This window comes from Capra hircus, chromosome 5 (assembly GCF_001704415.2).
Source record: "Capra hircus breed San Clemente chromosome 5, ASM170441v1, whole genome shotgun sequence".
NCBI classification, from domain to species: Eukaryota; Metazoa; Chordata; class Mammalia; order Artiodactyla; family Bovidae; genus Capra; species Capra hircus.
Genome location: NC_030812.1, coordinates 109,206,621 through 109,233,048, shown reverse-complemented (window position 1 = coordinate 109,233,048; position 26,428 = coordinate 109,206,621). Strand labels below are relative to the sequence as shown.

At 47.3% G+C, this 26,428-nt stretch overlaps 3 protein-coding genes across 7 annotated transcripts in view; 1 reads left to right on the top strand and 2 right to left on the bottom strand.

The window, feature by feature from the left end:
• LOC102181663 (protein chibby homolog 1) lies at window positions 708-4,268 on the bottom strand. Its single transcript, XM_018048769.1, has 5 exons — window positions 4,001-4,268; window positions 3,759-3,762; window positions 2,759-2,864; window positions 2,553-2,671; window positions 708-1,369 (listed from the first exon to the last, which is right to left on the bottom strand). The coding sequence occupies exons 1-5, from the start codon at window positions 4,072-4,074 to the stop codon at window positions 1,289-1,291; spliced, it is 384 nt and encodes a 127-aa protein (XP_017904258.1). The 5' UTR covers window positions 4,075-4,268; the 3' UTR covers window positions 708-1,288.
• On the bottom strand, window positions 10,689-19,644 carry CBY1 (chibby family member 1, beta catenin antagonist). Of its 5 annotated transcripts, XM_005681076.2 has the most exons (7): window positions 19,577-19,644; window positions 16,401-16,516; window positions 14,556-14,660; window positions 13,987-14,107; window positions 12,744-12,849; window positions 12,538-12,656; window positions 10,689-11,357 (listed from the first exon to the last, which is right to left on the bottom strand). In XM_005681076.2, exons 4-7 carry the CDS (start codon window positions 14,062-14,064, stop codon window positions 11,277-11,279), a joined length of 384 nt encoding a protein of 127 aa, XP_005681133.1. In that variant the 5' UTR covers window positions 14,065-14,107; window positions 14,556-14,660; window positions 16,401-16,516; window positions 19,577-19,644; the 3' UTR covers window positions 10,689-11,276. The 5 variants fall into 5 exon arrangements, with proteins under 5 accessions (XP_005681133.1, XP_005681132.1, XP_005681131.1 ...); XM_005681075.2 differs by lacking the exon at window positions 14,556-14,660 and having other exon boundaries at window positions 13,987-14,071; XM_005681074.3 differs by lacking the exon at window positions 14,556-14,660 and having other exon boundaries at window positions 13,987-14,071; window positions 19,517-19,638.
• The window catches only part of FAM227A (family with sequence similarity 227 member A), a 49,157-nt gene continuing 42,809 nt past the window's right edge, over window positions 20,081-26,428 (top strand). The window contains exons 1-2 of the mRNA XM_018049071.1: window positions 20,081-20,177; window positions 24,830-25,067. Coding sequence (XP_017904560.1) covers window positions 24,926-25,067 — 142 coding nt within the window. The 5' untranslated portion in view covers window positions 20,081-20,177; window positions 24,830-24,925. The remainder of the gene's footprint in view (window positions 20,178-24,829; window positions 25,068-26,428) is intronic.

The following is a 26,428-nucleotide window of genomic DNA, read 5'->3' as shown; positions in this document are numbered from 1 at the left end:
AGATTATGGGCTGGGGCTTCTCTATCTACCCCACAGGGAGCTGGCCTTGAGGATGGACTACAGGAGGCAGCCACTCACCAGCTCCCCTCTTTCACTGTGGGCTGTGGATCACAGGCTCCCACACTTCCGCTCTGATTCCAGACCAGCTTTTGAGTTTGGTTCCTTATCTGCCAACAGGCATGCAGACTGATATGCCCTGCTCTGCAGGGCTGAGCTGAGGAGCAAGAGAGTCTAAGCAAGATCCAGAGCCCTGTCCCAGGCAGGTAACGGGCGTCCAGAAACAGCTGATCTCAGCAGCCATCCCGTCTAAAGCCCGGAGCTCCGTGTCCTGCCCCCAGGGTCTTCGCCCTGGACTTTGGAAGCTGGACTCCCTCTTGCTGACTTTGGCTGGCTCCCTCCACCAGCCAGAGAAGCCCGGCTCCCTCTAAGAGTACAAACTCCCACTTGGGGAAGCCAGCCCTCTATCCCAACCACAGTCCCTGCCAGGTCCAGGCGAGTCCCAATACCCGGAAAGGAGGAGGCAGGGGATCTGGGCAGAATGACCGTTTCTGCTCTAGCTCAAACCCTGCTGATGCCCAGGAAGCTGGAATGCTTCTCCTGTGATGGGGACATCCCCCCCCCCATCTAGCGGATGGCGCACCCCAGGATTAGAACCCAGCCCCCATAACTCACTTCCTCGAAAACTGAGGCTTCTTTTTTTCAGTCACTTTGGCCACAGATTAGATAACATTTAATTTTAAAAAGTAGGGTAGAGAGGAAAGTAGCACAAAAATATAGTGTTGCCATAAAATGCTGGTGCTGGCTGCCGAGATGCTAAAGCCAGAGGAGGTTGTGAATCTGGGGGAAATTAGTGTTCTTTGAAGGAGCAAGAGAATGGGCTGGAGGGAAGAGAAACAGGACAGCCCCTCATCTGAGATCCCCTCAACAAGAGGGCGCCATACCTCAAACACTGACGTGAGGGGATGATGGGATGATCTCCGTCCCAGGAGGATGAGCCTGGGCCATGAGCATTTGGGTGTTAAGTGACTGGAGAAAACCCAAAGGCTTCCGTCACAACCAGACCTCCCCGGGGAGGTCTCCCCTGCCGTGAAGCACAGGACTGGCCTGGAATCCACTGTAGTCACCTGCCTACCCCCAACCCAAGGGGGCCGGTGCCTTCTGGCCCCATTATATGATGCTCTCTACCGGGACCTGATCCCTCCGTTTGGCTAAAAATACCCTCAACCACATTCCCCTCTTCTGATGAATGGGTTTCCCCCGTTCTCTGAACAGATGTCTTTGGGGGTCTTCATTTTCTCCGCCTGCTGACGCTCTTCAGTTCATCCAGCTCTTTCTCCATTAAGTGGGATTCAGCAGTGGTCTCCGAGAGCTGGAAGAAGAGCAGCCAAGTGTTAAGCGACACGGACGTTTCACGGCCATGACTCAGGGTGGCAAGGTCAGCCCTGTGGGCTGGGCAAGGCCCCCCTGGCATTTCTCTAACGTTGCCAGTGCCTCCACGATGGGAACCCCTTTGTAACTGGGCAGAGAGTAATCTCCTGATGACCCAGGGCCTCAAGAGCTTGCGGAACATTCACCATCCATTCTCTCATCACTTTTGATCACCTAGGATTGTGTGGCACTCACTGTGTTAAGGACACCAGGTTTCAGGGGATGAAAAGAGCAGATATTGGTGATATCAAGGCTAAAGGACTAAGCTGCCTCTGAGTCATGGCTCACATAAAAATGGCTGAAAAAGAACGCCACTCCCCTCATCAGGATCCCTCAATTGTCTCTGAGAGGTCAGCTGACTGTGAAACAGAAGAGCTGTACTTGCCGAGCCAGATGCTATTTCCAGAGCTTTACTTGTATTAACTCAGTAATGAGGTGGATCCTCTTTTCGGGCCCATTTTACTGCTAAAAACACTTAGCTTCTTCACACAGAGTAGTTAAGTAACTTGTTTGAAGTCACACAGCCAGGGGCGAAGCTGGGTCAGGGACCCGGGCAGTTCAGCTACAGACACATGCTCTTAACCAAGACAGGGCGCTCTCCTGACTCTCGGCGAACCTTTACATACACCTCTAGGTTCAACAGGCTGTTTTAAAAGCCACAAGAAACCGATGCCAAGAGGCAGCGTGGCTCTCCGCAGGTCTTCGCCAGGCTCTGGCTAATGGCTGCTTGCTGCAGGTCCCTGCCTAGCAAGGAGCAGACTGTCCTTCACTCCTGAATGCCTTCCAACCGCCATTCCTCCCTTTCTCTTTCCTTAAATATCCCTTCCCTTGATGGGCTCCTGACTGGACAGAATGAAGCTCTCTCTCCTTTGCGGATGCCAGGCCTGGACAAGACTAATCTCTGTCCTTACCCTGAGGACTGTCACCGGTGTTTACTGTCCTCCTCTCAGTTAGACTCTGAGCCCTGGAAGGTGGGGACTGTTGTCTGCCTTGGTTTCGTATCTTTGGATTCAGAGCAATGTGCCTGGGCAAGCTGGCACTCGAGAGTGTGGGCTGGCTGAAATGACTCGTTGTGAAGCTGCCCAGGCAAAGCCAAGGCATCACCCCCTGGCCGCCCTCCTCACCATGTCCAGCAGGATGTCCACCTTCAGCCGCAAGAGGTTGTTCTCTTCTTCCAGCTGCTGGTTCCGTCTCCGCAGGCGCTGGGCCTCCCTCCGGTCCACACCTCCACTAATCCCCGTCTCTGGCAGAAGGGCACAACCAGCGGTCACCAAGTGCAGGCTGCCCTCCACCATCTTGCTGGGGCAAAATGGCAGGAAATGCAGCCCACCTGCTATCCACTGGCCATTTTCAAACTTCAGGCTCTGCCCAGCCAGGTTCATGGTGGGGGTTCCGTAGTCAAGGCCCAGTTCCACCTCCCGCGTGGACCGGTCCAACTGTGGGTGAGACATTCATGCCGGCATCAGGCAGCCAGGGTACACGGGCTCGTGCCCCAGCGCCTCTTCTGCTAGCTGTGAGACCCCCTGCATGCGTTGAGTTGCATTGGACTCTTTTGCGACCCACCAACTGTAGCCTGCCAGGCTCTCTGTCCATGGCATTTTCCTGGCAAATATTGGAGTGGGTTGCCATTTCTCCTCCAGAGATCTTCCTGACCCAGGGATAGAACCTGGGTCTCCTGAATTGGGAGGCGGGTTCTCACCCTGGTGCCAAGTGGGAATCCCCGATTATGTGACCCCCTCAACAACTCATTTCTTTTTCTCTAATCATAACTCGGCACGTTTAATAATTTTTTTTTTCAAATAAAGTCAGAAAATTAAATAAGGTACCAAAAAACTTTTAAACTATAAAAGAAAAGTACTGCTTTATATAATAGGTTTTTCCAGAAAATCTATATATGCTGAAATTTGCAAACTGAATTATTTCATATCTACAGGGCACTTGGCAGTTTAAGAAGTCTCACTGTAAATTTTCGTCAAGTGAAAAATCCTTTTTAAATGTAAGCCTGAGCCATCACTTGTTCCTATGGAGCTACATACATCCTGGAAAAGGCATAAAAATGCTAAGTCCCAATTAGTGGTAGCAGCTGTTCTTTAATGTGTTTCTGGATGTTTCTACAGCTCACTGAGCGCCCACCGTGGGCCAGGGCTGGTACTGGATATACAGAAATGAATGCAAACCCTCTACCCTGCAGGAGCTCAGAAACTGCCTTTGGAGCTGTGGCAAATCCTTTTGAACGTTTTTAAATGTTGGCAAAACATCATCCTTTGAGAATGAATTTGTTCTCAGACATGACTAAAAAACTGATTCCTGGCCAAGGCTTGGGAATCAACTGAAGTCAAACTGGATAAGATCGTTTGTCCCCAAAGTCATAATGAGAACGACTGTCTTTTAAGGTTCCTGAACAGCTCTGATAATAATTTTCAAATAGGAGTTAAGACATGTTTTCAGCAACAGCAATCATACGAATAAAAGGATACCTTCCCACGAGGATGCCTCTGGAGACCACACTTCCCATAAGAGGTCAGGCTCGAGGCTCTGTTACACTGCACACCACTGTTGATACTCACATTATTGCAGGTTGGAGAGAGAGGCCGACTTCCGAGGGGGCGTCTTCTTCGGACTAAACGTACTTCCAAAGAGAGGCATCTTCAGCCTGATGAAGGAAAGGTCAATGCTCCCTTCTCCCAGGGTCAGAAAAAGTCAAGGGGTACAAAGAGTTGCATCAGTGCCCTTGTGCCCCTGTCCTGCAATCATGTAAAACACACATTCTGTCATGTGACCACTAACTATCCTGGTGACAACTCCCCTGTGCTGAGCGCTCACGATGTGCTAGGCAGCATGCCCAGGAAGAGCTTTCCATCGAGTCGGTATATCACACTTAGGCCAACACTAGAAAGCAAAAATGGCTGTCTGGGGAGGCCTTACAAATAGCTGTGAAAAGAAGAGAGGCGAAAAGCAAAGGAGAAAAGGAAAGATATAAGCATCTGAATGCAGAGTTCCAAAGAATAGCAAGAAGAGATAAGAAAGCCTTCTTCAGCGATCAATGCAAAGAAATAGAGGAAAACAACAGAATGGGAAAGACTAGAGATCTCTTCAAGAAAATTAGAGATACAAGGGAACATTTCATGCAAAGATGGCTCGATAAAGGACAGAAATGGTATGGACCTAACAGAAGCAGAAGATATTAAGAAGAGGTGGCAAGAATACACAGAACTGTACAAAAAGATCTTCACGACCCAGATAATCACGATGATGTGATCACTCATCTAGAGCCAGACATCCTGGAATGTGAAGTCAAGTGGGCCTTAGAAAGCATCACTACGAACAAAGCTAGTGGAGGTGATGGAATTCCAGTTGAGCTGTTTCAAATCCTGAAAGATGATGCTGTGAAAGTGCTGCACTCAATATGCCAGCAAATTTGGAAAACTCAGCAGTGGCCACAGGACTGGAAAAGGTCAGTTTTCATTCCAATCCCAAAGAAAGGCAATGCCAAAGAATGCTCAAACTACCGCACAATTGCACTCATCTCACATGCTAGTAAAGTAATGCTCAAAATTCTCCAAGCCAGGCTTCAGCAATATGTGAACCGTGAACTTCCAGATGTTCAAGCTGGTTTTAGAAAAGGCAGAGGAACCAGAGATCAAATTGCCAACATCCGCTGGATCATGGAAAAAGCAAGAGAGTTCCAGAAAAACATCTATTTCTGCTTTATTGACTATGCCAAAGCCTTTGACTGTGTGGATCACAATAAACTGTGGAAAATTCTGAAAGAGATGGGAATACCAGACCACCTGACCTGCCTCTTGAGAAATGTGTATGCAGGTCAGGAAGCAACAGTTCGAACTGGACATGGAGCAACAGACTGGTTCCAAATAGGAAAAGGAGTACGTCAAGGCTGTATATTGTCAGCTTATTTAACTTATTTACTATTGCTGGAGGCTAGCTTTGAAGGTGAAAATCAAGATTGCGGGAGAAATATCAATAACCTCAGATATGCAGATGACACCACCCTTATGGCAGAAAGTGAAGAGGAACTAAAAAGCCTCTTGATGAAAGTGAAAGAGGAGAGTGAAAAAGTTGGCTTAAAGCTCAACATTCAGAAAATGAAGATCATGGCATCCGGTCCCATCACTTCATGGGAAATAGATGGGGAAACAGTGGAAACAGTGTCAGACTTTATTTCTTTGGGGGCTCCCAAAATCACTGCAGATGGTGATTGCAGCCATGAAATTAAAAGACGCTTACTCCTTGGAAGAAAAGTTATGACCAACCTAGATAGTATATTCAAAAGCAGAGACATTACTTTGCCAGACTAAGGTCCATCTAGTCAAGGCTATGGTTTTTCCAGTAGTCATGTATGGATGTGAGAGTTGGACTGTGAAGAAGGCTGAGCACCGAAGAATTGATGCTTTTGAACTGTGGTGTTGGAGAAGACTCTTGAGAGTCCCTTGGACTGCAAGGAGATCCAACCAGTCCATTCTGAAGGAGATCAGCCCTGGTGTTCTTTGGAAGGAATGATGCTAAAGCTGAAACTCCAGTACTTTGGCCACCTCATAAGAAGAGTTGACTCATTGGAAAAGACTTTGATGCTTGGAGGGATTGGGGGCAGGAGAAGGGGACGACAGAGGATGAGATGGCTGGATGGCATCACAGACTCAATGGACATGAGTCTGAGTGAACTCCGGGAGTTGGTGATGGACAGGGAGGCCTGGGGTGCTGCGATTCATGGGGTCGCAAAGAGTCGGACACGACTGAGGGACTGAACTGAACTATGACTCTGTTTTAACTAGACCTCCTTGTTGCTGTTGTTGCTTAGTTGCTAAGTCCTGTCTGACTCTGTGTGTCCGACCCCGTGGTCTGCAGCACACTAGGCCTTCTCTGTCCTCCACTCTCCTAGAGTTTGCTCAAATTCATGTCAATTGAGTCGGTGATGCCATCCAACCATCTCATCCTCTGTTGTCCCCTTCTTCTCCTGCCCTCAATCTTTCCCAGCATCAGGCGTCTTTCCCAAAGAGTTGGCTCTTCGAGTCAGGTGGCCAAATATTGGAGCTTCAGCTTCAGCATCAATCCTTGCAATGAATATTCAGAGTTTGATTTCCTTTAGGACTGACTGGTTTGGGAGACCTCCTTGGGAGATAGATTGCCTGGGGACCTCCTAGATATTCCTTCTTAATCTCATCAAGGGTCACATCTCTTTAGGAGATAGCCTTCCTTTTTTAACAAAGTTTCTATTGTTTTATTTTTGGACTTGAGCCACGTGGGATCTGAAGTTCCCAGACTAGGGATCGAACCTGTACCCTCTGCAGTGGAAGAGCAAAGACTTAACCACTGGACCCCCAGGGAAGTCTAGATAACCTTTCTTCTTAATCTTGTAAAATGCCATGATGACCCATTGATCTGGATTGTGTAAACTGTCCCTAATTGGGCCTTATGGGACTTCCTTAGTGGTCCAGTGGATACAACTCTGTGCTCCCAATACAGGAAGCCAAGGCTTGATCCCTGGTCTGAGAACTAAGACCTCACATACCGCAAATACTGAGTTGGAGTACCACAATGAAGACCCAATGCAGCCAAAATAAATAAATATATAAAAATAAAATCTAAAAACAAAAAACCCCCACAAAACCCAGTAACAGGGGACTTCCCAGGTGGTCCAGTGGTTAAGACTGTGCTTCCACTGCGAGGGGGCAGGGCGCAGGTTCAATCCCTGATGGTGGTGATGGTTGTACAATACGGTGAATGTATTAATATGACTTAACTGTATGCTTTAAGAGATGGCAATTTTTATGTGTTTTGCCACCTATAAAAACTTTTTAATTAAAAGCCAAAATGTCAGAACCAACAACAAAAAAATCAGAACTATCCTCCAAAAATCTCCCTAAGTGTCGGGGGTAGGGAAGGGCATCTTCTTACCCCAACCCAAGAGTGAATTCGAAGAGGAGCTGCTGTGGAGGAAGGAGGGAAAGCGTCATTGATTATCTTAAGGAGAAATGGCTCCGTGGCAGCAAAGGACACGAGGACTGTTGAGGGACAAGTTGCGGGCGCCATCAAGTGAGGGGTGATGCCCCATGCTGGGTACAAGGGTGACTCTGCCATCTGGATGGAGCTGAGGTGTTCTAGAACCCTGCCCCCAGCTCCTCTTACCCCCTGTCCCTCAAACTCCATAGCTCCCATCTTTCCTCTCTCTTTCCGAATGTGAAACTAGCAATACGGTAGTGCCTAATTTGGTTTGGTTCAGTGTGGACATAGATCCCTTTGAGAATTTTACAGAAGTTCTAAGTACCCTCTCCCAGGAAACCATACACATCAGCCTATATCTGTACAGTTATGCATATGGATCCCCTTATTAGGCCTCAAGCTGTCAATTTTATTTTTTTTTTAGCATCTCTTTATTTTTGACTGTGCCGGGTCTTCACTGCTGCTTGGAGGCTTTCTCTAGTTGTAGTGAGAGTGGGCTACTCTCTGTTGAGGTGCGCGGGCTTCCCGTTGTGGTAGCTTCTCTTGTGTGGACCACAGGCTCTAGGCTGGCTTAGTTGCCATGAGACACTTGGGCTCCTCCCAGAGCAGGGATGAAACCTGTGTCCCCGGCATTGGCAGGTGGATTCTTAACCACTGGACCACCAGGGAAACCCCTTCTCTGGTTTTTTGCTCTCCCTCCCTCACACCCACAGAACTTTCTATCTCAGCTCTTCAGTAACAGTTCTTCCCTAATGACACTCAGCTCACAAATTTACAAGACGGTTGCAGTGATTACAAATGATAGCAAACATTAAGTAGACAGCACTATTTACTTGGGTGCCCCACCTCCCCAAGTAGTAGACTTGGTCAATAATGCTTGGAGGAGGAAGCATTTTAGCCAGCATCTGATAGATGTATCTGAAGAAAAAGTAAGATCTTAAAGGTATATAGCATTTTTTTCTTTTTTTTTTTTTTGGCCACACTGCATGGCTTGAAGATCTTAGTTCCTTGACCAGGGATTGAACCCAGGCCCTCAGCAGTGAATGCAGAGTGCTAACCATGGAACCACCAGGGAACTCCCTAACCACAGCATTTCAGTGTGTGTGTGTGTGTGTGTGTGTGTGTGTGTGTGTGTGTGTGTGTGTGTGTGTGTGTGTGTGTGTGTGTCCCTAACCACAGCATTTCAGTGTGTGTGTGTGTGTGTGTGTGTGTGTGTGTGTGTGTGTGTGTGTGGCAAAAAGATTTATGGTAGTGAGATATGCTGATTATTTTTCCCATTTCTTACAGATTTTCATTATCCTTGACTTACCCTTTGTGCCCAAAGATAATAAACAGCACAGTCCGAATCTCATCTGTAACAGCATTAAGGAATGTATCATGTGAACAGCGAACACTGCTTCATCAAAGTTGACGCTGCTGCTGCTGTTGCTGAGTCGCTTCCGTCGTGTCTGACTCTGTGCGACCCCATAGACGGCAGCCCACCAGGCTCCCCGTCCCTGGGATTCTCCAGGCAAGAACACTGGAGTGGGGTGCCATTTCCTTCTCCAATGCATGACAGTGAAAAGTGAAAGGGAAGTCATTTCAAGACTGGAAAAATGGAGATGGAAAAAGGTAGTGGCTAAGAGCTAAATCCTCGTCTTCTTGACTTATCCTTAGACTCAGCTCACACAACACATCCATCAGCAAACACTGGTGGCTCCACCTTCAATTCCAGCCTAGAATCTGACCACTTCTTCTAAACTGCCACCTCTCTGGTCCCAGCCTTGCCCCCTCCCATCTGTTCTCACACACAGGGAAGCCAGAGGGATTTTTTTTTTGTCAAATGAAAGTCAATTGGCGTTCCTCTGGTGAAATTCACCAATGGTTTGCTTCCCTCCTCACCCTAAATACAAGCGCTTCCTCACTGCAGAGCTGTCCCACACAGCTGAATCCCCCTCGGGTGCCAGTGGTGGTGCAGAGGAAACCAGGACCCACATCATTGGGACCATGAAACACGCCCCTCCTGATTCCAAAGCTTTCAGTCCCGGATCCTTCCCTTCTAGCTGGGTCATCTTGCTGGGCTTGTTTCTTCATCTAAAAGCAGGGGATGATGATAATAAACTTGAAAATTTTTCATGAGAATTAGAAACATAACCCTTCTTTGGTTTATGTCCCAATAAACCTATCTCATCCTTGTCATCCTCTGCCACTTCCTTCTCCTTTTGCTTTCAGTCTTTCCTGGTTATCAGGGTCTTTTCCATTCAGTTGGCTCTTCACACTAGGTAGCCAAAGTATTGGAGCTTCACCTTCAGTTCTTCCAATGAATATCCATCTTGCTAGCCTGGAAAACTATCGTAAGTCAAAATATAGTTTATACTAAATGTGTATCACTTTTGCACCATTCCAAAGTCAAAACATTGCAAGCTGAACCATCCTAAGACCACTGACCCACTGTCTACAGGTGTCTAGCATCCAGGGTACACAGTAAATGGTTGCTAAAGACAGTGGTTGAGGAACAGGCAAACTCTCCATTGAGCCTGTATTTGCACGTGAAAACGTGCAGTCTCATCCAGTATCCTTTCTCAGTGTCTTCTAAGTTAGTCTCTCCTGCACCAGGAAGGAAGATTATGGGCTGGGGCTTCTCTATCTACCCCACAGGGAGCTGGCCTTGAGGATGGACTACAGGAGGCAGCCACTCACCAGCTCCCCTCTTTCACTGTGGGCTGTGGATCACAGGCTCCCACACTTCCGCTCTGATTCCAGACCAGCTTTTGAGTTTGGTTCCTTATCTGCCAACAGGCATGCAGACTGATATGCCCTGCTCTGCAGGGCTGAGCTGAGGAGCAAGAGAGTCTAAGCAAGATCCAGAGCCCTGTCCCAGGCGGGTAACGGGCGTCCAGAAACAGCTGATCTCAGCAGCCATCCCGTCTAAAGCCCGGAGCTCCGTGTCCTGCCCCCAGGGTCTTCGCCCTGGACTTTGGAAGCTGGACTCCCTCTTGCTGACTTTGGCTGGCTCCCTCCACCAGCCAGAGAAGCCCGGCTCCCTCTAAGAGTACAAACTCCCACTTGGGGAAGCCAGCCCTCTATCCCAACCACAGTCCCTGCCAGGTCCAGGCGAGTCCCAATACCCGGAAAGGAGGAGGCAGGGGATCTGGGCAGAATGACCGTTTCTGCTCTAGCTCAAACCCTGCTGATGCCCAGGAAGCTGGAATGCTTCTCCTGTGATGGGGACATCCCCCACCCCCATCTAGCGGATGGCGCACCCCAGGATTAGAACCCAGCCCCCATAACTCACTTCCTCGAAAACTGAGGCTTCTTTTTTTCAGTCACTTTGGCCACAGATTAGATAACATTTAATTTTAAAAAGTAGGGTAGAGAGGAAAGTAGCACAAAAATATAGTGTTGCCGTAAAATGCTGGTGCTGGCTGCCGAGATGCTAAAGCCAGAGGAGGTTGTGAATCTGGGGGAAATTAGTGTTCTTTGAAGGAGCAAGAGAATGGGCTGGAGGGAAGAGAAACAGGACAGCCCCTCATCTGAGATCCCCTCAACAAGAGGGCGCCATACCTCAAACACTGACGTGAGGGGATGATGGGATGATCTCCGTCCCAGGAGGATGAGCCTGGGCCATGAGCATTTGGGTGTTAAGTGACTGGAGAAAACCCAAAGGCTTCCGTCACAACCAGACCTCCCCGGGGAGGTCTCCCCTGCCGTGAAGCACAGGACTGGCCTGGAATCCACTGTAGTCACCTGCCTACCCCCAACCCAAGGGGGCCGGTGCCTTCTGGCCCCATTATATGATGCTCTCTACCGGGACCTGATCCCTCCGTTTGGCTAAAAATACCCTCAACCACATTCCCCTCTTCTGATGAATGGGTTTCCCCCGTTCTCTGAACAGATGTCTTTGGGGGTCTTCATTTTCTCCGCCTGCTGACGCTCTTCAGTTCATCCAGCTCTTTCTCCATTAAGTGGGATTCAGCAGTGGTCTCCGAGAGCTGGAAGAAGAGCAGCCAAGTGTTAAGCGACACGGACGTTTCACGGCCATGACTCAGGGTGGCAAGGTCAGCCCTGTGGGCTGGGCAAGGCCCCCTGGCATTTCTCTAACGTTGCCAGTGCCTCCACGATGGGAACCCCTTTGTAACTGGGCAGAGAGTAATCTCCTGATGACCCAGGGCCTCAAGAGCTTGCGGAACATTCACCATCCATTCTCTCATCACTTTTGATCACCTAGGATTGTGTGGCACTCACTGTGTTAAGGACACCAGGTTTCAGGGGATGAAAAGAGCAGATATTGGTGATATCAAGGCTAAAGGACTAAGCTGCCTCTGAGTCATGGCTCACATAAAAATGGCTGAAAAAGAACGCCACTCCCCTCATCAGGATCCCTCAATTGTCTCTGAGAGGTCAGCTGACTGTGAAACAGAAGAGCTGTACTTGCCGAGCCAGATGCTATTTCCAGAGCTTTACTTGTATTAACTCAGTAATGAGGTGGATCCTCTTTTCGGGCCCATTTTACTGCTAAAAACACTTAGCTTCTTCACACAGAGTAGTTAAGTAACTTGTTTGAAGTCACACAGCCAGGGGCGAAGCTGGGTCAGGGACCCGGGCAGTTCAGCTACAGACACATGCTCTTAACCAAGACAGGGTGCTCTCCTGACTCTCGGCGAACCTTTACATACACCTCTAGGTTCAACAGGCTGTTTTAAAAGCCACAAGAAACCGATGCCAAGAGGCAGCGTGGCTCTCCGCAGGTCTTCGCCAGGCTCTGGCTAATGGCTGCTTGCTGCAGGTCCCTGCCTAGCAAGGAGCAGACTGTCCTTCACTCCTGAATGCCTTCCAACCGCCATTCCTCCCTTTCTCTTTCCTTAAATATCCCTTCCCTTGATGGGCTCCTGACTGGACAGAATGAAGCTCTCTCTCCTTTGCGGATGCCAGGCCTGGACAAGACTAATCTCTGTCCTTACCCTGAGGACTGTCACCGTGTTTACTGTCCTCCTCTCAGTTAGACTCTGAGCCCTGGAAGGTGGGGACTGTGTCTGCCTTGGTTTCGTATCTTTGGATTCAGAGCAATGTGCCTGGGCAAGCTGGCACTCGAGAGTGTGGGCTGGCTGAAATGACTCGTTGTGAAGCTGCCCAGGCAAAGCCAAGGCATCACCCCCTGGCCGCCCTCCTCACCATGTCCAGCAGGATGTCCACCTTCAGCCGCAAGAGGTTGTTCTCTTCTTCCAGCTGCTGGTTCCGTCTCCGCAGGCGCTGGGCCTCCCTCCGGTCCACACCTCCACTAATCCCCGTCTCTGGCAGAAGGGCACAACCAGCGGTCACCAAGTGCAGGCTGCCCTCCACCATCTTGCTGGGGCAAAATGGCAGGAAATGCAGCCCACCTGCTATCCACTGGCCATTTTCAAACTTCAGGCTCTGCCCAGCCAGGTTCATGGTGGGGGTTCCGTAGTCAAGGCCCAGTTCCACCTCCCGCGTGGACCGGTCCAACTGTGGGTGAGACATTCATGCCGGCATCAGGCAGCCAGGGTACACGGGCTCGTGCCCCAGCGCCTCTTCTGCTAGCTGTGAGACCCCCTGCATGCGTTGAGTTGCATTGGACTCTTTGCGACCCCACCAACTGTAGCCTGCCAGGCTTCTCTGTCCATGGCATTTTCCTGGCAAATATTGGAGTGGGTTGCCATTTCCTCCTCCAGAGATCTTCCTGACCCAGGGATAGAACCTGGGTCTCCTGAATTGGGAGGCGGGTTCTTCACCCCGGTGCCAAGTGGGAATCCCCGATTATGTGACCCCCTCAACAACTCATTTCTTTTTCTCTAATCATAACTCGGCACGTTTAATAATTTTTTTTTCAAATAAAGTCAGAAAATTAAATAAGGTACCAAAAAACTTTTAAACTATAAAAGAAAAGTACTGCTTTATATAATAGGTGTTTTCCAGAAAATCTATATATGCTGAAATTTGCAAACTGAATTATTTCATATCTACAGGGCACTTGGCAGTTTAAGAAGTCTCACTGTAAATTTTTCGTCAAGTGAAAAATCCTTTTTAAATGTAAGCCTGAGCCATCACTTGTTCCTATGGAGCTACATACATCCTGGAAAAGGCATAAAATGCTAAGTCCCAATTAGTGGTAGCAGCTGTTCTTTAATGTGTTTCTGGATGTTTCTACAGCTCACTGAGCGCCCACCGTGGGCCAGGGCTGGTACTGGATATACAGAAATGAATGCAAACCCTCTACCCTGCAGGAGCTCAGAAACTGCCTTTGGAGCTGTGGCAAATCCTTTTGAACGTTTTTAATGTTGGCAAAACATCATCCTTTGAGAATGAATTTGTTCTCAGACATGACTAAAAAACTGATTCCTGGCCAAGGCTTGGGAATCAACTGAAGTCAAACTGGATAAGATCGTTTGGTCCCCAAAGTCATAATGAGAACGACTGTCTTTTAAGGTTCCTGAACAGCTCTGATAATAATTTTCAAATAGGAGTTAAGACATGTTTTCAGCAACAGCAATCATACGAATTAAAAGGATACCTTCCCACGAGGATGCCTCTGGAGGACCACACTTCCCATAAGAGGTCAGGCTCGAGGCTCTGTTCACACTGCACACCACTGTTGATACTCACATTATGCAGGTTGGAGAGAGAGGCCGACTTCCGAGGGGGCGTCTTCTTCGGACTAAACGTACTTCCAAAGAGAGGCATCTTCAGCCTGATGAAGGAAAGGTCAATGCTCCCTTCTCCCAGGGTCAGAAAAAGTCAAGGGGTACAAAGAGTTGCATCAGTGCCCTTGTGCCCCTGTCCTGCAATCATGTAAAACACACATTCTGTCATGTGACCACTAACTATCCTGGTGACAACTCCCCTGTGCTGAGCGCTCACGATGTGCTAGGCAGCATGCCCAGACCTTGGCAACATCTCAGTCCTTACAACTGCCCTTGGTTCAGCTCCTCTGAGTATACCTATCTGCCAGATGAGGTTTAGAACAACTAAGGGCCTAAGTGGGAACTGATATTTGAACACAGGTCTGTGTGACTAGTCTATGTCAACCACAGGCAAGTGCCTAACTGGCTGGTCTTAAGTTTCGTTAAAAACTGGCATCACTAGATTTATAGTCTAGACCAAGGCACTAGAAGGACTCTCAAGAGAGTCCTTTGGACAGCAAGGAGATCAAACCAGTCAATCCTAAAGGATATCAACCCTAAATATTCCTTGGAAGGACTGACGATGAAGCTCCAACACTTTGGCCGCCTGATGCAAAGATTCGACCCATTGGAAAAAGACCCTGATGCTGGGAAAGACTGAGGGCAGGAAGAGAAGGGGTGACAGAGGATAAGATGGTTGGATGGCATCACCAACTCAACGGACACGAGTTTGAGCAGACTCTGGGAGACAGTAAAGGACAGAGAAGTCTGGTGTGCTATAGTTCATGGGGTCGCAAAGAGCTGGACACAACTGAGCGACCGAACAACAACAAAAGGCGTGAGATCCTTACTCCTGGACACTGGTGAGACTCACAACTGGGGCAGCAGCGTCTACACATACTCCATTATAAGGAAATAAAAGCCTTTTACTGAGAACTTGTCTTTTTGCTTTCTTATTGGTTTCTTTTTGATTAAAGAAGTTCTTAATTTTAATGGGATCTGACTTATTAAATTTTTGTTAATGATTAGTGGTTTTTAATCTCAGAAATTTTTGCCTACCTTAAGGTCATGATATTTCCCCACATTAACTTTTGTAAGTTTTCTTCTTTCAGCCTTCACATTTAGGACAGCTACTCATCTGCAATTAACTTTGTATGTGGTGAGACGCAGGGCCACGCTTCATTTCTCTCCCTGTATTGCGTGTGTGTGATTTGCTCAGTGGTGGCCGACTCTTTGCAGCCCCAGAGACTATACGCCACCAGGCTCCTCTGCCCATGTAATTCTCCAGGCAAGAATACTGGAGTGGGTTGCCATTCTCTTCTTCAGGGCATCTTCCCAACCCAGGGATCGAACCCTGGTCTCCTGCACTGCAGGCAGACTCTTTACCATATGGGTTACCAGAGAAGCCCAAATTTAATGTATAATACACAGATAGCTCAACAAGATTCCCTCTAAGAAACCGTAGAATGACGATAACAATAATAAAGGCACAAAGGAGCAAAAAGAAAGCAGCAGAGCTCTCACCTTTCCTACTCCCAGGGATAAACTCTTCCTTCACCACATAATGAGATAAAACCGGTAATGAGTTTATCCTATCTGGCAAGAAACTGGCCAAAAAGAGAAGGACTTCTCAAGACTACTTGAAACGAGGCTTTAGACCTACTATTATTAAAAAAAATAACTCATAGTAGGTTCTCATCACAATTAGCAGGACACATATTCAATAGGAACACAAAGAAAAAACTTCGTACTGTTTTCAGTGATGTAGAAATTAATAGCAGTAAAATTAATGACAAAAGTTTAGAAGCTTCTTTAGAAGCTTTACAATATCCTGGAGAAGGAAATGGCAACCCACTCCAGTATTCTTGCCTGGAAAATCCCATGGACGGAGGAGCCTGTTAAGTTTAGAAACTTCTTTAGAAGCTTTACAATATAGATATACATATATGCATAGAAGTATATGTACATATGACTTACAAATAAAATACATAAGACATTTAGGGGTGTGTGCTCATGAGTTTTACTGGTGTGTGTTTGTGATTAAAAACACAGAAAAACAGACTTGTGGACACAATGCAGGAAAGAGATGAGACAAACTGAGAGAGTAGCATGAAACATACACATCACCATATATAAAAAAGATAACTAGTGGGAAGTTGCTATATAACACAGCTCAACCCAGTGCTCTGTGACAACCTACAGGGTTGAGATGGGGTGGGGGGTGGGAGGGAGGTTCAAGAGAGAGGGGAACATGTGTATACTTATGGCTGATTCACAGTGTTGTGCAGAAACCAACACAACATTGTTAAGCAACAGTCCTCCTAAAAACAGAGGTAGACCCACAGCCTGAGAGATGGCATTTGGGCTGGGGCATAACACTTTAGGACTTGGACAAACCAGAATGCTTCCATCTTGATGGTGAGTGGGACAGCAGTGGGGACTGAGATGCTGAAGGTCTTTGAAGCTGTGCTACTATGTCATCCAGAACACCGTGGAAGGCCCTGGCATTGTTTCTGCAGGAGGAAAGAAAAAGCATGGAAGAGGGAAGACAATTACTCTTATGTCCACAGAGGGCAGAACAGGAATGAAATAGCAATATCCAGGGAGAACGGTTTTAACCCAAAAAAGAAAAGGTCATAACAAAAACTAACTAACTAATATCACTTCTTGAGTATCCATGAGAGGTTGGACCCAATGCTAGGGACAGTTCATATATTACTTTCATTCCTTGCAGGAATCCCATAAGGTAATTTTCCTGTCCATATCGGAAATGAGAAAACTAGGGCTCGAAGAAGTTATCCAGTCTTCCCAAGGTTCATAGCCATCGTCAGTTGGCTAAACATGTATACCAAATTATCCTTATATTAACAACTGGTGGGGTACATCATAAAAAGAAGCATTTTCATCCATCATGTTGGCAACATTTAAGAGATCAATAATACCATGTTGGTGAAGGTATGGAGACAAAGATACTCTTGGTGGAAATATAAGATGCTATCATTTTTTCCATTAGGCAAAACCTAGTAAAGTTTTTCAGGTGCATAGTTTTTGGCCAGCAAATCTACTTGTAAAAATTTATCCTCCAGAAAGAACTGGACATATTCACACAAATATTCTCCATTGTTGGTAGCAGTCAAAAATAAGAAACAGTGCAAAAGGTCTGCCGATGGTTGGTACAGCCAAATACATTATGGCACATTATTATAAGGGAACACTAGATCGTAAGTAAAAACAAAGAGACAGTCATCCCTGTACTTACTTGAAAAGACATCCAACACACTCTATCATTAAGAAAGCAAGTGATGCCAATCTATGTCCGATGCAGGATACAGGATGCTTGGGGCTGGTGCACGGGGATGACCCAGAGAAATGTTATGGGGAGGGAGGTGGGAGGGGGGTTTATGTTTGGGAACGCAAGTACACCCGTGGTGGATTCATGTCAATGTATGGCAAAACTAATACAGTATTGTAAAGAAAAATAAAGTAAAAAAAAGGAAAGAGAAAGCAAGTGATAGGGACTTCCCTGGTGGTCTAGTGGTTAAGACTACACACTTCCAATTCAGGGGGCATGAGTTCGATCCCTGATCGGGGAACAAAGATTCTATATGCCAATGGTATGACCACAAAAAAACAAGCAAGCAACAGGAACAATGTATATATTATAATCCCACATTAGAAGACAAAAAGAAAAAAAAAGCAAGAATATAGGTCTCTAAATAAAATAGATTTGGAAGGATAAACACTAAACTGCACACAGCAGTTAAATCTGGGAAAGGAAGTAGGATGGCTGACTCAGTAATTTCCCATTTTTAAACAGATTTTTTTAATTTTAATTTTTTTTAGCTGTGTCGGGATCTTACTTTCCCAACCAGGGATGGTACCTGGGCCCCTGGCAGTGAGAGCATGGAATCCTAACCCCTGTTCTGCCATCCTAATTCCTGAATTTGCCATTCTAAAGTTAAAAAAACACCCCAAATGGCCAAACAGTGGCAATTTCATGTTACAATATAAAGTTATAGTAAAGAAATGTTTGTGGGTTTAATGAATTATTACAATGATAATATATTCACACGTAACTTATGAAAACAAACCAAACTAATGTACAAAAAACCAGATAAGAAGCAGTCCCTGCCCCTCCAAGCACCTGGAGACATCTGAAGAAAGAAAAATAAGCCAAGTTGTTTGTGCAAAGCCCCCACTGGCGCTAAGAACACTAAGACTGAGCATAGTACCTGGACACAACAGGCCAAGTTCTAGGCCCAGTTCTGCCTCTCAGTTGCTGGCTAAACCTAGGCCAAGCTACTTTAGTCTTCCAGGTTTTAACTTTTTGCCTACTGGGTGGACTTTTGCAGAATCTAATGCCAATGCCCGGCAATTTATTATGTAAGTGAATACATCTCTGGTCAATAACATTCAAGAAACAAAACCTCTCTGGTAAATAAGGCATTCACAAGGGCACTTCACCCATGATCTCAAGAATTCTCATAACACTTAAGCCCAACGCCCATCATCAATATATTACAAACAAGGAAAAGGAAGGGTCTGGACTAACTTTTAAGTCAGATCCACCCATCCACAAACAACTCTGGCTGAGACCCTGAGATTCTGGAACATGAGTGTGAACGAAGAGGTACCAGCTCTACCCGCTGGCCCCAGGCAGCCCTCTTTCCAGTGAAATTCCCTGGAGAGAGGAGGGCTCAGCACAACGGAAGCGAATGGAGAGCATCTGGGTTCAATCCGTCGCTCTGCTGTTCACCCCCACTGGGCCCCTGCACTTACTTCTCTGGGCCCCAGGCTTCTTTATTTACAATCAGGGCTTCCCTGGTAGCTCAGTTGGTAAAGAATCTGCCTGCAAAGCAGGAGACCCCGGTTGGATTCCTGGGTTTGTAAGATCCACTGGAGAAGGGATAGGCTACCCACTCCAGTATTCCGGCCTGGCGGAAAAAGATCAAGTTGTTTCTTCCCATCTACAGATCAGGAAACTGAGGCTTAGAGAAGTTAAGTAATGCGCCTCCAGTCACGCCGTGGGAAGGCGGTGAAACTGGGCTTTAAATAAGGTCTACGCCTCTGCGCTGATGATAGTAATAATTTCTTCACTATGCAATGCTTTACCGTTTGCAATGGGCCATAAAATACAGTATTTTCTTTTAATCTAACAAGAAAGTGAGAAAGAAGTCTCTAGCTTTCACCGGAATCTCAAAGACTTCAGAGCCAAGCAAGGACGTGCCACGCAGGTCCATGGCCGCCTCGCAGGGCTGTTAACTAGCCGCAGAGAGCGTCCGTTCGCGCGCTCTCGTTAAGTACCTTCATCGCTGACCTACGAGGGGAATTACCACCCCAATTTACAAACCAGGAAACACACTACGACAGCTGCGGTGCACCGCCTGCGGAGAACCCGGCCCCCGCCCCCTGCTCCGCGCCCTCCGGTCGCTCCAGCTGCCGGGAGGCCCTGAGGAACGCCGGTGTCCCACTCTTTCTCGGACCCTCGGGCGATGCCGGGCTCAGAGACGTACCTGACATGCCCTAAAGTCGGGGGTTCCAAGCAAACCCCCGACCTCCCGCCTGGTACCCACCAGAGGCCGAGTCAACCGCGGCCAGATCAAGAGCGGGTGTCGCCCGGCCGCCACGCGCATGCGCGGGCGCAGCCCCGCCGGTTTCTACCACCGAGAGATTTGGGGGTACCCGGCGCCGGGTGGTCCCCACCGCGACCCTATGCGAAGCGCCAGAAACACATGAGGACGGCTCTTGACATACTTAATAGACTCCACAGAGGCAGTGTCTTCTGGAGTCACTTAGGCTATAGGCAAGGTCGAGTAACCACACTCACTCTCCCCGCACACCCCTTGGTCTGGTCTCTCCCCCGCCTACGGGGACCGTCGCCATGGTAACGGCGTGCTCGCGATGCCCCGCATTGTTGTGAGAAAAGGTGCAGGTGCCGGCTGTGGCCCGCGTTGCCGGGAGAACGTCAGGACTTATAGCAGCAAAATGGGCCTCTCCCAGACGTCCCTCCTCCTCTTCCTCTTCCCAGATCACAAAACAAAGGGTACCCCTTCCTGGTGGATGTGGGGGCCAACAGGTCTCGGGTGTCCCATCCAGAACTTCACAGGGTCCCCTGAGGGCCCCGTGGCGGAATCGGCACCGCCGAGTTCCGCGGATTCCGCCAGCAGTCTTCAGGTAAGATGAACAGACACACCATGACCCTGCCTTCCCACGCCCCATCTCTCGTCGGCTTTGACGGGTGGGGGAGACTGAGGCCAGGGGCAGCTTCTCGCACTGTGAGCAGGGTGCAGAGAACTACTCGAGAAAAGACTCCAGATCTCCTAAAATCCTAATATTGTGTGTTTGATAAACATTCCATTTGATAAACGAAGAAACTCGGGCTCATTCAAGGGATATTTACTGGGTACCTAGTGAATGCACCAGGTCATCCAACCAATGAGGGACAGGACCCATGGTTCTCTGGGTCCAAGTGCAATTTTCTTCCAACTATACCTTACTTCCTTGAAAAGGGGAAATTTCCATGTCCTGGAACCAAACTGCGTGGTCTGACCCAGCACCATCCAATGGAAACATAATGTAGGCCACATACATAATTTAGAATTTTCTCAGAGCCATATTTTTAAAAAAAATTCTTTTGAAAACCAGGTGCTATTACTATGAATAATGTTTATTTTCACTCATATGTCCCAAATAAGATCATTTCAACATACAATCAATAATTTTTAATTTATTCTGCTTTAGGTTTTAAATTTTAATTAACTAAAATTAAGATGTTAGGACTTCCCTGGTGGTCTAGTGGCTAAGACTCCACGCTCCCAATCCAGGGGTCCCAGGTTTGATCCCTGTTCAGGGAATTAGATCCCATGTGCTGAAGCAAAGAGTTGTCATGGTGCAGCTAAAAGGTCCCACGTGCTGCAAGGAAGATCAAAGATCCTGTGGGCTGCAACTAAAACCCGGCACAGCCAGATAAATAAAATAATTTTTTAAAAGATTTTAGTAGTTTGGTCACACTAACCAAATTCGAAGGACTCAATTGTCACAGGTGGCTAGTGGCTACTGTGGTGCACAGGTCTAGACTTTTCCTGTCCTTGTACTCTGTGCCCCTCTGCTTGAATGGTATTTCCCTTCCTCATTTATCTAAGTAGCTCCTGCTCTTCCTTCAAGTTGTGACACCTTGACTAGGTCGGTCTCCACTATTACGTCGTCTCTCACAGCACTGGGTCCCTCCCTTTGAAACAGCAAGTGTGCTCAGCTGCTAAGTCGTGTCTGACTCCTTTGTGACCCCATGGGCTATAGCCCACCAGGTCCCTGTGCCCATGGGATTTTCCAGGCAAGAATACTGGAGTGGGTTGCCATTTGAAGCAGTGGTCAGTTATAATTCATGCTTCCCAGGTGGCACTAGTGGTAAAGAACCCGCCTGCCAATGCAGGAGACCAAAGAGACGCGGGTTCAATCCCTGGGTTGGGAAGATCTCCTGGAGAAGGAAATGGCAGCCCACTCCAGAATTCCTGCCTGGAGAATCCCATGGACAGAGGAGCCTGGTGGGCTATAGCCCATGGGGTCACAAAGAGTCAGACACGACTGAAAGCAGCTTAGCACTAGCACATAACTAATTAGCACTTGTCGCCTCTAGTTGACATAAGCTCCATTAGGGCAGGGATCAAGTCTGGTTTAGTTCACCATCCTGTTCCCCAGTAAGAATGAATTGCTGGTTCTGTTGGGCAGTCAGTAGGTAGTCATTTAATGACGGAAGTTTAAACTGAAGAAAAGTCTGCCTGACTACAACCTCAGCATTGTTTTAACTTAACATGTTTAAGTTAAAACATTTAGCTTTAAAGAAAGGACTTTCAAATCTCATATGCAAGAATATGTGCTCCATGAGGGCAGAATGTTTTTTTTATTCTTCCACTCATCTGCCCCTAATATACAGCACAGTCCTGGACACAGGGTAGATATTCAATGAACTTAGTGTTCTCCCCATCCTCTTTTTATCCCCAAGTAGTGACAGTAAAAACTTATCATGCTTCAGAGAATACTTACCCTAAAATAGTATGCTGAAAGATTCAGAAAGGAACAGAGACTTTTAAATGTTTCTCTTAAGAAGCATAATATTCAGTTCTCCCATTAGACATGAGTCAGTCAGTTCAGTTGCTCAGTCGTGTCCAACTCTGTGACCCCATGAACCGCAGCACGTCAGGCCTCCCTGTCCATCACCAACTCCCAGAAACTACCCAAACTCATGTCCATTGAGTCAGTGATGCCATGCAACCATCTCTTCCTCTGTCGTTCCCTTCTCCTCCTGCCCTCACTCCTTCCCAGCATCAGGGTCTTTTCAAATGTGTCAGCATTTCACATAAGGTGGCCAAAGTATTAGAGTTTCAGCTTCAACATCAGTCCTTCCAATGAAATGTTAAACGAAAGCAAGAAGCTTCTTAACAGAGCCCCCCTAAGCCTGGCTTTTCAGAGAATGTGTTTAATTTTCCAGTTCATGTTGAGGCAGGGGCTTGGAAGAAAACTCAGAAGCGCTGTATGGCTAAAGGCTAGGAGCAGAGTATTGGCCTGGGCCAGCTTTTCCTACAATCCAGCTGACTTGGGGCAACCCAAATGGATAACCTCATTGGCCCAAAAAGAAATGTGATGAGTTAGAAAGGGAACTTCCCTGGTGGTCCAGTGGCTAAAACTCTGATCTCCCAATGGAGGGAGCCTGGGTTTGATCTCTGGTTGGAGAACTAGATCCGACATGCTGCAGCTAAGTGTTTGCATGTCACGACCAAAACCTCCTGCATGCTACGACTAAGACCCAGTGTACCTAAGTAAATGTAAAAAAAAAAAAAAAAGAATCAAATATTGACTGAATCTACTTCCTAGAGGGTAATTTGCCTAATGAAGAAAGATGCAGAAGCAAATTCTTCTAGTTCAGGATTGTAAGTGCTGTAATAGTTGCAAGCAGAATCCTGGCCTTCACGGAGAAGGTGTGGTACTAATGGTCTGGAGTAATTCAAGAAAGTTTTCTAAAGGATATATCACCTGGGCTGATTGAATGGGGGCAGCAGCATGTACAAAGGCATAGAGCACACAGCATAGGGACCAGGAAGAAGCTGAGTGCAGCAGGCGTATAGGATGGCTGGCTTGGGGGACAGAGCAGAGCAGAAGGCAGGAACCAAAGGAGAGGCAAGGAGACTGGTGAAAGGGCACCTGGTTAATTTTTTTTTCATCGAACTATACCTTCTCTCTCTCTTTCCATTATGTATAAGCTTCTTGAGGGCAGATCTGAATCTTTTACTTCATTATAACCAGGCCTATACCCCAGGCTCTGGACAGGGAGGACCCGCAGATGGTAGTGATAAATTCCTCCTGGCCAGTAAGCAAGGACCTCGGAGAGCAGTCTGGCCAGCATATTCCAAATCCAGGAGGAGAAGCAGTGACGGGGCCACTGGAGAGGGAGCAGAAAGCTTTAGGTCTATCAGGAGCCTCATGCTGAGGGGATGGACCACCCACCGCAGCGTCATAGAAACCCAGGATCTGAGAGCTGAAGACGGTCCTAGCAACCTAATCCACATCTCTGACTTTATAGGCGAGGCTTAGAGAGGCAAAGAGATTTGACTGCATTTCTAGTTTGAAATCTGGCTTGCTGGATGGTCTAGAGCCCCAGTCTTTTCAGCACTCTGGTCTCCTTTGGGCTTCCCAGGTGGCTCAGTGGTAAAGAATTCACCTGCCAATCCAGGAGACGAGGGTTCGACCCCTGGGTTGGGAAGATCCCTTAGAGAAGAAAATGGCAACCTACTTCAGTATTCTTGCCTGGGAAATCCCATGGACAGACGATCTTGGCAGGCTCCAATTCACGGGGTCACAAAAGAGTCTGGCATGACTTAGTGACTAAACAACAACAACAGTCTCCTTTTGTTTATTTATTTGGCCTTGCTGTGTTGCTTTCAGGATCTTAGTTCCCCAACCAGGGGTTGAACTTGGGCCCCTGGTAGTGAGAGCATTGAGACCTAACCCCTGGACCACCAGGGAATTTCCTAGTCTCTTTATTTTAAAATTAGGATAATTTTCATCAGAGGGTGATGGTGGGGATCGGCAGGTAGAAAGCAAAAGTGTATATCCCTTGAAGTTTTCAGTTAGAAACGTGGTGCATATATACAGTGGAATATGCGTAAGATAAACAATATGGTGGCCCAGTGGTAGAGAATCTACCCGCTAAGGCAGGAAATGCAGGAGACTCAGGTTCGATCCCTGGGTCAGGAAGATCCCCTGGAAAAGGAAATGGTAACCCACTCCAATATTCTTGCCTGGAGAATCCCATGGGCAGAGGAGCCTGGCAGGCCTTAGTCCATGCGGTCACAAAGAGTCAAACGTGACTGAAGCGACTTAGCACGCACGCTCCAGGCATCTTGTGTTCAGCCTGAGGTTACAATGCTGCACCTGTTGTGGGCACCTCAGTTCCTGCACAACTCAAAGGTTGTGTGTATCTCTTGAGAAGCATGCACATACGCGTATGTAAAATAGAGAACTAATAGGGATCTACTGTGCGGCACAGGCAACTCTGCTTAATACTCTGTAACGACCTATATGAGAAAAGAATCTAAAAAAGAACAGATATAAAACCGATTCACTTTGCCATACGGCAGAAACTAACACAACATTGTAAATCAACTCTATTCCAATAAAAACAAAAGAAGCAAAGGGGAAAAAAAGAATGGGTTTCTCTAACAAGTCTTTATTCCCCATGTTGTATGCGGCATGTGCCTCGCCATCAACCCTGCTTGCGAGATGAACATGGTTGAGCTTTCTAAGTTGGTTCTGTGCTTATTTCTGATTTCCAGGAGGCTGGCTGAACAGAGAACAAGACCATAGGGGAGGAATGAGAGGCTCTTAAAAGTGGAAACTTAACTGTTGGTCAGTGTACAAGGAAGCGGACAATGGCTCACTTCAGGAGGTTGCATGTCATCAACTTCACTGCTTTGCCAGTGGTGCCACTGAATGAGCACCTGGGTGTTTCCCTGATTGCGCAGAACGCACTAAAGGATGCCGCGAGGAAGAATCTGAAGGACAATGTGCCCTGTATCCTTCTGTGGTGCCGTCTGCAATGGAGACAACGCGCCTGCACAGAGGTGTGACGTGGGCTCTATCATACGCCACTTACTAACTTGTTTCTTATGTGTTTGTTGATTTTCTTCAATGATTTAAGCCCCACCTATCCTCTGAAAGAATTTGAGGCTGCGAAGGAGTGTTTGACTTGAGTTGGTTTTACTAAGATAGGGCAGAAAGAACACCAAAGGAAGACATGCTGGAAATATTTGTTGAAAAGATGGGGAAGAAGAGGGAAAAAAATGCTCTATTCCCCCTATTGTCTCCTTTCCCTTCTACCTTCCAAAGAATTAAACTTAGAGATAGAAACTAAGGTATAGTCCAAGCCTCAAAAGAGTTAGCTGAGTACTCAACTATTTTTTTTCTTTTTTAAAAAAAGTTATTTGTTTGTCTGTTTTTGGCTGTGCCATGTGACTTGCAGGATCTTAGTTCCCTGACTAGGGATTGAAAGCAGGCACACACGGCAGTGAGAGTGGGCCAAGTCCTAACCATTGCACTGCTAGGGAATCCCCTTTCTTTCTTTCTTTTTAAAACTCCATTTGGGGGACTTCCCTGGTGGTCTAGTGGTTGGGACTTCACCTTTCAGTGCAGGGGGTGTGGTTCGATCCCTGGTCGAGGAGCTAAAATCCCACATGCCTCAGGGCCAAAAACCAAAACAGAACACAGAAGCGATATTGCAGCACATTCAATAAAGAATTAAAAAAATAATAATAACTCCATTTGACCTTTCTAACCTGCCAGCACCTCTACCTGGGCCAGACTTTGCCCCTTCTGGCATCATCCAGACGCTACCAGAATCTTCCTTCTCTGACTCTGGCCTCATTGATCCGGGTCTCACTTCTGACCCTGCACCTTGTGTCTCAGGGACTCACAGAATCCCCTCTCTGGGGGACCACAAAACTTATGCAGCAAATAGAGACCGTCTTAGGTTATAAATAAGTCTGTCCATTTCCTATAGAGCTCACTTGCTTTCGAGTCATGCTCCTGCCAGCCAAGCTGCGTGTATCTCTCTGCATCACCTCACTTTTCAGGCCTCTCCGGAACCCTTCTCAAGATGAGCACAAATGATCCCATGAGGATCTGCTTCAAGGTCTCACTTTCCTGGGCCTTTTTCTAATGTGCCCTCTCTCTTCTTAATCCCACACTCATCGCAACCTAAGCAATCCATTTCACTCCCTGTGATTTGTCATGTCTCTCCTTGGCATCTTCACTTGTCAAGTGTCCTCCAACTTGTAAGAACACTTGAGGGTAATGGAAGTAACAGTGAGCCTGGCTTTACGTGAAGGCTGTGAGGAGTGATGGATTATGGGGCTTTTACAAAGGATGTATCCTAG

What these genes read in the sequence shown, in the direction of transcription:
- LOC102181663 (XM_018048769.1), bottom strand. Translation starts at nt 4,074, where the DNA reads ATGCCTCTCTTTGGAAGTACGTTTAGTCCGAAGAAGACGCCCCCTCGG. An exon ending in AAATGGCCAGTGGATAGCAG is followed by an intron (nt 2,672 to 2,758) that starts GTGGGCTGCATT and finishes CCCTTCTGCCAG; the next exon opens with AGACGGGGATTAGTGGAGGT. An exon ending in TGGACATCCTGCTGGACATG is followed by an intron (nt 1,370 to 2,552) that starts GTGAGGAGGGCG and finishes CTCTTCTTCCAG; the next exon opens with CTCTCGGAGACCACTGCTGA.
- CBY1 (XM_005681075.2), bottom strand. An exon ending in CTCTCTCCAACCTGCATAAT is followed by an intron (nt 12,850 to 13,986) that starts GTGAGTATCAAC and finishes TCTCACCCACAG; the next exon opens with TTGGACCGGTCCACGCGGGA. An exon ending in AAATGGCCAGTGGATAGCAG is followed by an intron (nt 12,657 to 12,743) that starts GTGGGCTGCATT and finishes CCCTTCTGCCAG; the next exon opens with AGACGGGGATTAGTGGAGGT.